This window comes from Chrysochloris asiatica, unplaced genomic scaffold (genome assembly GCF_000296735.1).
Source record: "Chrysochloris asiatica unplaced genomic scaffold, ChrAsi1.0 scaffold00006, whole genome shotgun sequence".
Lineage (NCBI taxonomy): Eukaryota > Metazoa > Chordata > Mammalia > Afrosoricida > Chrysochloridae > Chrysochloris > Chrysochloris asiatica.
Genome location: NW_006408524.1, coordinates 18,182,679 through 18,194,062, shown reverse-complemented (window position 1 = coordinate 18,194,062; position 11,384 = coordinate 18,182,679). Strand labels below are relative to the sequence as shown.

General features: G+C 39.8%; 1 protein-coding gene across 4 annotated transcripts in view; it reads left to right on the top strand.

Moving 5' to 3' along the window:
• Nucleotides 1–11,384, top strand: part of FKBP9 (FK506 binding protein 9, 63 kDa) — a 93,084-nt gene that overhangs the window by 32,173 nt on the left and 49,527 nt on the right. Inside the window, exons 2-5 of one of the 4 annotated variants that reach the window (XM_006832146.1) lie at nucleotides 3,443–3,588; nucleotides 3,988–4,025; nucleotides 4,411–4,413; nucleotides 5,238–5,316. In XM_006832146.1, the coding sequence (XP_006832209.1) occupies nucleotides 3,443–3,588; nucleotides 3,988–4,025; nucleotides 4,411–4,413; nucleotides 5,238–5,316 (266 nt within the window). Of the gene's footprint in view, nucleotides 1–3,442; nucleotides 3,589–3,987; nucleotides 4,178–4,410; nucleotides 4,414–5,170; nucleotides 5,317–11,384 lie in introns of all 4 variants that reach the window. The other 3 variants (XM_006832145.1, XM_006832147.1, XM_006832148.1) reach the window with 3 other exon arrangements.

The following is an 11,384-nucleotide window of genomic DNA, read 5'->3' as shown; positions in this document are numbered from 1 at the left end:
CAGCTGAGGACTCTAGATTCATGGAAAGAGAAAGACTGTATGCTGGTGGCCAGGAGACAGGCTTACAGAATGTGCCCTTTGGTTGCTTAAGTGATTATATATTCCTGAGTGTATTTTTGTACATCCCCTGTCCCCCAAAATCCAGAGGGAATGGAAGCAAATATTGTTGAATGATGATGCACGAAGGATATTGTAACCATTGCAATGAAACGATGAGTGTAAAGTTGATGTTCTCCCATGTAAACTGTCACTCAATTCACAATAAAAGCTTAAAAACAAAAAAAAAAAATCCCCCGTGGAACGTAGTTCTGCTCAGGCACATATGGGGGTCACTGTGAGTCAGAGTCAACGTGGTGGTAACTGGCTGCTTACTCAGTCTGATGATGGCTCAGTGTATGGTGAGGCCTGAGCCAAGTGCAATCAAGAGCTGGCATCCAGGGGAATGGGTGTTGGGTATCTGGATGTAGAGGTGGAGGTGTAAAGCCCTCTTGGGCACAAAACTGACCATGTGCCTTTGTCCTCTGTCTTGTTGACGTGAACTTGGAAAACTATTAAAATGGGGCTGTAAAACTAGCAGGAGAAATGGAAATTGAAGTGGGGCAGGCAGGTCTGAGGCAACTGTCCTGGGAGGGAGTGATGAGGTGGTTTGTGCTGCTCTTCAAGCTATTCCTTAGGGAAAATTGAGGAAAAGGTGGAAGCAGTTTACAAAACAAAGGCACCACATCCTACTGAGGTAAAGCCCAGCAGCACTTAAAAAATTCTATTGCATTTGGAACTGGAACGGAATTAATAAAAATGTTGACACATTGTGAAAAACAGAACTAATACCGCTGAATAACTTGTGCAAAAATTGTTGAATGGGAATTGAATTTGCTGTGTAAATGCTTATTGAAATCACAATAAAATGAAAAATCAAAACTATAGAGACAAAAAAAATTGTATTGCATAAATTTGCATGATCATTTTTTAAATTAAGAGAATTAAAGAAAACACAAATTAAGTTACTAAAAATCCCCTTACCTATCAACTACCATTGATAATATTTTCATGTATCTTTTTATAGGCTTTTTTCATTTGCATCTATTCATATATAGATGAATAACTGGAGTCTAAGGAGCCCTGGTGTGGTGCTGTGGGTTAATGCGCCAGACTGCTAAACCATTTGAACTGCAAGGTTGGCGGTTCAAGCTCACCAGCTGCTCCTTGGAAACCCTATACAGGGTCGCTATGGGTCGGAACTGACTCAACAGCACTTCACAACAACAACAACAATGATAGATAAATGGAGTCTTGGTGTAGCACTGGACTGAAAAGTCGGTTTGAACCACAAAGTTGGTGGTTCAAGTTCACCATCTGCTCCCCGGAAACCTTATACAGGGTTACTATGGGTTGGAATCAACTAAACAGCACTTACCAACAACAACAGCATCTATCTATATGTAATTTAAAATGGGATTATTTTCTAATTTGTGGTTCCATAACTCCCATTTTTTTATACTGTGTGTGTCTTTCCCTGTCAGTGAATAGAAATTGAAGTTATATTAAAGTGTCTATAGAGAAGTCTTTTGTGTGTCCTTTCCGTAAATGCAACCAGGGTCACAACTTTCGACCTATTAGTTCCAGTGTCCTTAATGCAAAATGTCTGAAAGTCTGTGACCTCTCAGCCAGCTTACACAGTAATTGTAGGTAAAGGGCATGCCTTCTACTGGCAGGTCACCCCAGGGGCAAACACCTGTTGGCTGCTGAATTTGGCAGTGAAGAGGAGGAGGCCATGGGTTACACCATGCATCTATCATTGAGCTGTTGACCTAACCTCGCCACCAGCCCGGCTTTAGAGCACAAATATTGGTATTTTCAAGACTCTTGTTATCTCTATTACAGTTGAATTGGCATGACACTTAGGTTTTTAGATACTTTTCACGTATGTTGTCATACAAATCTTGGGATGGCTAGTACTTCTGTTTTGCAATTGAGGAAACTGAGGTTATAGAATGAAGAAAACTTCATTCTATACCGTGTTGCCTCTTTGCTTAACTTAACTGGATGACTTAAATATATATATATATATATACTAACTTGGGCATTAGTATCTGCAACATTTCTTTTAGGTACCAGTGTCATAGGAAATAGGGTAAACTTTATTTTTTCTTAAGTGGAAGAATTGGTAGCTGTTTCGAAAAACAAACTTGATATCCATTTTTTTCTTGGGGTGAGTTATGATGATGCTTAACTAACTAGGTTTTCTGGTAATTTTTAAGTTAATTTAAAAATTCCAACATTGAAAGTACTTGGAAGGAAGATCTGGTGGTCTCCTTCTGAAAAACCATTGGAAACCCCATGGAGCATAGTTCTGCTCGGGCACATATGGGGTCACTGTGAGTCAGAGTCCACATGATGGTAACTGGCTGCTTACTCAGTCTGATGATGGCTCAGTGTATAGTGAGGCGTGAGCCAAGTGCAATCAAGAGCTGGCATCCAGGGGATGGGTATTGGGTATCTGGACGTAGACGGTGGAGGTGTAAAGAATCTGTAAAAAAAAAAAAAAAAAATTGTATTACAACTGTATCACAACTTCTCAACTGGCTTTTAAAAAATCTAGTTTGAGAATATATATACACAGCAAAACATACTAATTCATCGGCGGGCTTTTTTTTTTTTTCTTTTTAATTTTTTATTGTGAATTGAGTGAAAGTTTACAGAGCAGATCATCAGTTTTACATTCAACAAATCATATCTTTGCTTTATTATATGCTTGCAATCCACTCCATGTACCAACAGTTAACAGCATTTACCTCTACTCACTTTAACCTCTGCATTCCTCCCTGTGTCTCCCGCCACCCTCATCTTTCCTCTGCCAACCTCACTCTGGTTGTGTATTACCTGCCTTGTCACCCATGTCACTGTATGTCTACCCTCTAGCACATGTATCATTTCCTCGTCCCCCCAAAACCATCATAGTTTCTTTTATCAAGAAAAACCTCCTCATTTTTTTTTCGTTGATGTGCAAAAACAGACATCAAACCAACCAGCCAACCACGCAGGGATATATAATCGCTTCAACAACCACAGGGCACATTCTGAAAGCCAGTCTCCTGGCTTTCTCTCTCCAGGAGTCTAGAGTCCTCAGCTGCTCAGTCTCTCCCAGCCATCCCCTCTGCCATCGCAGGTTTTTAAGTGTGCAACAACCCCCACTTTCCACATGTACGTTTTTATAGGTTGTTTTCATCAAGGGAGACCACCCAGAGGAGCCTCAAAAGAAAGACTTAATGATTTACTTCCAAAAGGATGAGCCATTGAAAAGCCCGTGGAGCACAGTTTTTCTACTCCGACACACATGGGGTCGCCATGATTTGGAGTTGGTTTGAGAGCAGTAGAGCAGTTCACACTAAAGGAAGGACTGTTTATACTTTTCTTTCTTTCTCCTTATCTTCTGGGTCTTCAGCTACGACAGAGATTCCACCTTCAACGTGTTTGTGGGTAAAGGACAGCTGATTGCAGGGATGGACCAAGCGCTGGTCGGGATGTGTGTAAATGAGAGGCGTTTCGTGAAGATTCCCCCAAAACTCGCCTATGGAAGTGATGGCGTTTGTAAGTTTTTGTCTTGTGTTTGTAAACACATCTGTGGGAACAATCAGAGCATTTGCAAGCTGTTTAGTCAGACAGACTAGAGAATTTTGGAAGGTTGAAGCTAGGGAAAATGAGAAGCAATGATACACACACAGCTAGAATTTCCATTTCAGGCTTTTTTTTTCTCCTGGATATGAAAGGTGTGTTGGATGCTTCCTTTATTGGGAGAATTTTGTTTTTGCTCTTCTGTCAATTTCATTTGGAGGAAAGAAGGAGGGAGCATGACTCCCTTCTGGAATTCCATACCTGTGATCCAGTTGAACCCTTTTGGCCTCCCTTCCACTTGGCACTATCCTAGGCATTCAAATGCCTGGCCTGACAGGCAGTAACTTCACAGTGTGAACTTTCTTTATTTTCCAGCTGGTGTGATTCCCCCAGATTCAGTGCTTCATTTTGATGTTCTTTTGATGGATATTTGGAATTCTGAAGACCAAGTTGAGATTCACACTTATTTCAAGCCCCCTAGTTGCCCACGGACCACCCAGGTGTCCGATTTTGTAAGGTACCACTACAATGGAACGTTCTTGGATGGGACACTGTTTGATTCTAGGTAAGTCTCACCGTTCATGGTTGTATCGGGGAAGTGCCTGCTAGTTTTTTCTTTCTTGCCTGCTTATTTATCCTATGGAGAAGCTAGAAGCAGGGTTTTGCCAACATTGCTCAGTAACAAACTCCTTTACTTTGGCCAAAATTTTAATGCATCTAAGAGTAATCTGAGAGCCAATGTCAGTTTAAATTACAGTATTTTGTGACCTCATCATTACATGAAGGACCTTTTTGTAGGTGGTGGTGGTGGTTATGTGCTGTAGAGTCCGTTCTGACTCATGTGACCCTATATAGGGTTTCCGATGCTGTAAATCTTTATGGGAGTAGAAATAGAAAGCTTTATCTTTCTCCCACAGAACAGCTGGTAGCTTTGAACTGCTAACCTTGAGGTTAGCAACCCAACTCGTAATCATTATGCTATCAGAATTCCTTTCTTTGTTGTTGTTGTTAAGTTCCATCGAGTCATTTCTGACCCATAGTGACCCTGTATAGGGTTTCATTGGAGCAGCTGGTGAGCTTGAACCCACCAACCTTTCAGTTCAAACTGACTTTGCAGTCCAGCGCATTAATCCACAGCACCACACCAGGATTTGTTCTGGTTCTTTTTTATTGTTTCTTCATGGAAAGAGGAGAAAAAGGATGAATGTGTATGAAATATGGAGAAATAATTGGGGGAGAAACGTGGAGGTTGGAGGTTGAGTGCTGAGCTGGATAACAGTGAAAGAAACTTTTGAGTTGTTTTTTCATTATACTGTGTTTGCTTAGATGGACTAGCAGGCCTATGTTTTGTGAATCATTATGGTTTAATTTCATGCTTTTCATTTCTTCATAAACTTGAAAATGTCTGCTTTGTGTTTGGAGCAACTGTAAATACCTCTCTAATGATGTATGCTGGCTCAGTGTTTAGCTGAGAATTGTGTAACTAAAACTTTATAAAGTAATGAGTTGGCAACACTATCATGGTATGGGACTTTTCCCCTTTTTCATTGGTTCTCAGTCACAATCGCATGAAAACTTACGACACATACGTGGGCATTGGCTGGCTGATTCCTGGAATGGACAAGGGGCTGCTGGGGATGTGTGTGGGAGAGAAGCGCATCATCACCATTCCCCCTTTTCTGGCCTATGGGGAACATGGAGACGGTAAGCCCTGCTCTCTGGGAGCCACTCTTATCTGTCCTTATTTTTAATGCAGTGATAAATTCAGCTGGCACTCAAGAAAACCCACTAGCTTTTATGGTTGTCCCTGTTAAGTGCTGTCAAGTCAGTTTCACTACATAATGACCCTGGATAGCGTTTCTGAGGAGCGGCTGGTGGGCTTGAACCACTGACCTTGTGGTTAGCAATCAAGTGCTTATCCTATAGCAGTACACCAGGACCTTAGACTTTATGGTTAGACTTGTCCAATATGGTAACCACTAGCCACATGTGGTTATTTGCATTTAAATTATAATTAAATAAAACTTAAAATTAAGTTATTTGGTCATAGTGCTACATTTCAATAGGCACGTGGAGCTAAGGACAGCACAGATACAGAACATTTCCACCACTGCAGACAGTTTTATTGGACAGTGATTGTCTAGGTCATCTGATGGTTGAGTTGCAGAAGTTGCTCCTTAGGAATGGTTATCAACAAGATCCAATGCTAAGTATGCCTTTCAGTCAAATTGGTAGGTAAGTTGGAACAAGTGCATTCTTATTAGCTACCTTACTATAGGGCAAGAAAAGGCTCCATGGCTTTCCCATGATTTTAAAGCTGTACATGTAACAAGTAAAGGTGATGATGATGAAGAATTTGTTGTAAGTAAAGATTGGTTCTGTCATTTTGAAGTGAGGGCAAATTTACATAGCATTAAAGGGTAAGTATGCGTTGTCTGTAAGTCAGGCATTCATAACCCGAGAATGCCTGTATTGGCATTCAGAATAAACCCTCTCCTCTGCCTCACTAGCGATGCTTTTGAACACCATCCACTCTGGACTGCGTTTTCCCATCTGTAAATTGAAATTTGAGCTAGACATTTTGCAGGTTGTTAACATTAAAATTGTAGCCATATAATGTCCATCCTCTTTTTCCCTGGTTTGGTCCATCATGGTAGGTTTATCTGTGACATTAGCTTCGTGAGGACAAATGAAAAGTATAATGTTAGAAAATCCACTAAGTAGAATTACTGTGGAGGAAAAGTTAACTGATAAGTAGAATTTGTTGGTTATTATCTATATTTGAATTTCAGTCACATTTAATCACACTGACAGGTAGATAACAAGGAGACCTTCAGACATCCACATTCTGTTGGATCACCTTTCTTGGTAGCGGACACTAATATGGGTCTCTTCCAATTGGTGGGCCAGGTAGCTATCTTCCAAAGTCTTGTTCTAGATGAGTGAGCACTTAAAGCATTGCATCACATTGTTGGAAGGTCTCAATTGGCATTCCGTCAATTCCTGGAGCCTTGTTTTTAAACTCCAATGCCTTCAGAGCTGCTTGGACTTCTTTCGATACCATAGGTTCTTGATCATTACTACCTCCTGAAATCATTGAACATTGTCCATTTCTTTTGTTCTTTTGATGCTACTTGCATTATTCAGTATTTTGCCAATAGAATCCTTCTCTTGAAACTCAAGTCTCAAATGTTGTCATCAATTCTTTCAGCTTGAGAAATGATTAGTGTTTTCATCCCTTTTGGTTTTCTAACTTCAGTTCTTTATACACATTTCATTTTAATACTTTGTCTTCTCAAGCCACCTTTTCAAATCTTCTGTTCAGTTCTTTTACTTCATCATTCCTTCTGGTTCTTTAGCTTCTCTGCCTTCAAAAGCAAGTTTCAGAGTCTCTTCCGACATTCACTTTGATCTTTTCTTTCTTTGCTGTCTTTGTAATAAGCTTTTGCTTTCTTGTATGATGTTCTTGATGCTATTTCACAACTCGTTGGTCTTCAGTCTTTAGTGTTCAAATCTCATGATGGTTTCTAAGTTCAGGTGAGAAACACTCAAGGTCTTACTTTGGCTTTTGTGGGCTTGTTTTAATTTTCTTCAGCTTCATTTTGAACAGTTGATGCTTTTTATCTGCAGTTGTCCCTTGGTCTTGTTCTGACTGATAATATTGAGCTTCTCCATTGTCTCTTGCCACAAATGTAGTCCAGTTTGATTCTTGTGTATTTTATCCAAGGAAATCCCTGTGAGTAGTTGCTATTTATATACTTGAAAAAGGGTATTTACAAGGTTATTTGTCTTGCACAATTTTATCATGCAATCTCCAGTGTTGTTTGTATCACCAAGGCCATATTTTCTGTTGTTTCTTCTTTGTTTCTAACTTTTGCATTCCATTTGCCAGTAATCATCAATGTATTTTGATTGCAGGTTTCATCAATTTCGTATTGCAGAAGTTGGTGAAAAGTCTAACATTTCTTCATCTTTGCATTAGTGGTTGATGTGTAAGTTTGAATAATAGTCATTTTAATTGGTCTTTCTTATAAACATTTGGGGAGTCTCGGTGTGGTGCTGTAGGATAAGGTCACTGATTCAAACTCACCAGCTGCTCCTAGGAAACCCTGTACAGGGTCGCTATGACTCAGAACCAACTCAACAGCACTTAACAACAACAACAACATAAGCATTTGGATATTATCCTGTTGCTGACAGTGTTATACTTCAGGATAGATCTTGGAATGTTCTTTTTGACAATGAATGCAATGCCATTCCTCTTCGTTTTGTCATTACTGGCCTAATAGACTTATGATTATCTGATTCAGAATGGCCGAAACCAGTCCATTTCACATCACTAATTCCTACAGGTAATCTATCTTTAAGTGTTCCATTTAATTTGTGACAACTTCCAATTTTCTTAGATTCATATTTCATACATCCCATGCTCTGATTATTGGTGGATGTTTGCAGCTACTTCTTGTTTCTTCTCATCTTGAGAAGAAGGACTTGATAGTATAATTCCAAAAAAAATGTCCATTGAAGATGTTATGATTAGTGACCAAACAGTGTCTGATATAATGCTGGGAGATGAGCCTCTCGGGTCAGACTGCTCTCAAATTATTACTCACAGTAGAGTCATCCATAATTATGGTGTAAAGCTTTCAAGACCTTCATTTGTTGATATGGAATGACTCGGAATTTGACTTATAGTGACCCTCTAATATGTTTTTGCAGCTGTGTTTCAGGGCTGTGTAAAGCAGAAGGAGAGGGATTGATTGAAGGTGTCTCCATCTTCTCTCTTTCTGCAGAGGAGGGTTCCTTGCTAAAAGAAAAATAAAATGTGAAAAACATAGCCCTAAATGTGTGCTAATTCCCCCTTTCCTGAGGCATAACAAGTTGCTGTTGAGCCAACTCCAACACATGGTAGCCCCATGTGTCTCAGAATGGAACCATGCTTCATAATTCATTGTCTGATTCTTTTTGGAAGTAAATCACCAAATTTTTCTTCCAGAGCACCTCTGAGTAAACTTGAATTTCCAATCTTTTGTGTAGCAACTGAGCATGTTAACGGTCTCACTGTCTTCTGTGGCTACTGTGAAGGACATTGACTCAACAGTAGCAGCAACAACAACCAGATACTTTTTGATGGCAGCCCTACGTGCCTCATGGTTAAGAACTGGGTTAATAACTGAAATGTTGGTGGTTAGAATTCACCCAGTGTCTCCACAGGAGAAAAGACCCAGTGATCTGTTCCTGTAAAGATTACAGCCTAGGAAACCCTAGGAGGCAACTCTACTCTGTCCTATAAAGTTGCTATGAAATGGAATTGACTCAACAACACACAATGACAACATACTTATTGATGCTTAGATTATCCCATCCTTGCCCAGTGGAATTTTATTCTCTTTGGCTCCTGAGTCCTTTGACCTCACCCAATGCATACTTTTTTTTTTTTGCATAACAAAGCCTTTAAAAATGTTTTAAGGAAATGGTTAACAGAGGCCAAAGACTCTGCCCACATAAAAGTTTTTTGTTTTTTTTATAGAAAGTAGTGTACCTCGGAAACCCTACATAGGGTTACTATGACTTGGAACCAACTTGACAGCATTTAACAACAACAAAGTGTGAGCAAAAACATCAAATACCAGGGAAAACTGAGAAAGTTAATACCTTTGGAAATTTCCAGTGTCCCAACAAAAATTAACAAGACACACAATGAACAGAGACTCAATGGTTCATCCAAACGAGCATGATAAATGTAAATATAATACAGTAACATTAAACATATGTATAATTAAAGAACTAAGGGAAAATATAAATCAAGAACTATAAAAAATAAGGAAAATAATGTAAGTGCAAAATGAGGATCTAAGACAAGAGATATTGCAACTGAATTGGACAATAATTGAAATGAGAAACACAATAGAAGAACTTAACAACAGATTTGATCAAGCGGAAGAAAGAATCAGTGAATTAGAGGATGGGGAGTTTTAAATTACAGATGTTGTAGAACAACATGAACAAAGGTTCAAGAAGGCTGAACACACTTTAATGGACTTATGGGACACCAACAAAGAGACCTAATATATGCATCATGGAAATTCTAGAAGAGAGAGGGACAGAAAGAATGTTTGAAGAAATAATGGCAAAAAAATCCCCCAATCTAGCAAAGGACATTCATCTACAAATCCAAGAAGCTCAAAGAGCATTAAGCAGGATAAGCCCAAAGAGATTAATACCAAGACACACCATAGGTGTAATGCCCAGATTTCGGGGTCCCCAAAGACCACCAAGGAGCCGATGCCGATGCAAATACACAAGGGTTGTTTATTCAAGCTCGAGCTCGGGCCCCATCTGCATCCAACGCAGCAGACTAGGGATGGAGGCCCCGAACTCCTAGTCAGCGGGGAGTTTTTATAGAGGTTACAAGCAAGCTCAGGGGTTTTCAGCTTAGCTACTCCTGGATTGGTTTACATTTTGCAAGGTATGGGATGTTACAATCTGATTGGTCATTACTGGCAGCCTGAGCTGCTGGGTTAGGGAAAGAGAAAACATACATCATCCGGCCTTGAGTTGTCAGCTGTTTGCTAGGAGTGGAAGGCTATTCTCATGCAGCACGAGCTGACTTGGCACATTCCTGGAACAGGAGGACGTGCTCCAGCCAAAGTACAAAATGGAGCCTTTTCTCTTTGGTCTCACAATAGGTAGATTCTCAAAACTTAAAGAGAGAATCCTGAAAGTAGTGAGAGAAGAAAATAGTTGCATCCAAACTATCACCAGTAAAATTAAGTGCTGTTTTTCCCTCAGATGCACTGGAGACCAGAATTTATTATATTTTAGAAGTGCTGAAATTCATAAAAAAACAAACAAAAAACTTTCAACTAAAAATACTATACCCAGTAAAACATTTCGTAAGACTGAGAGTGAAATTAAAACATTGTCAGTCAAACAGAAGCTAAGAAAGTTCTTACCTACCAGAGTCACCCTACAAAAAATACAAATGGGAGCTCTGTATATGGAAGGGAAATGACACTCTAAAGTAATTCAAAGCTATGCATAAAAAGAAAGAGCCTTAATAAAGGAAAATGCATGGATAAGTACAAGGGCTAGTAATAAGGTGCTCATTAATAACTCCGAATGCTTTATCATTCATGATTTTTAGTAACAAATACATAAAAGGCAAGGATAAAAGTATATTACAGGGCACATGAAAAATTATGTTACAGGTGAATGAGACGTTATTGGTTATTGATTGGTGGTTGGTGCTTATGTGTTGTAGGGTCAATTCTGACTCATAGCGGCCCTGTACAGGGTTTCTGCGGCTGTAAATCTTTACGGGAGCAGAAAATTTCATCTGTCTCCGGCGGAACAGCTGCTAGTTTTGAACTGCTGACCCATAACCACTATGGTACCATAACTCCTTGGTTATTGATTAATTATTGATGTTGTTAGGTGCCATTGAGTTGGTACCGACCCAGAGTAACATTATGCACAGCAGAATGAAACATTGCCCGATCCTGGGCCAACATCACTACTGTTGCCACGTTTGAGTCCATCGATGCTGCCACTTGGCCAATGCATCTCGTTGGGGGTCTTCTTCTTTTTCTCTGACCCTCCAACTTACCAAACATGATGTCCTTCTCCAGCAACTGGCCCCTCCTGACAATATGTCCAAAGTATGAGAGGCGAAGTTTGGCCATCTTGGCCTCCAAGGAGCCTTCTGGCTGTACTTCTTCCAAAACGAATCTATTGGTTCTTTTGGCAGCCCTTGGCACTTTCAATATTCT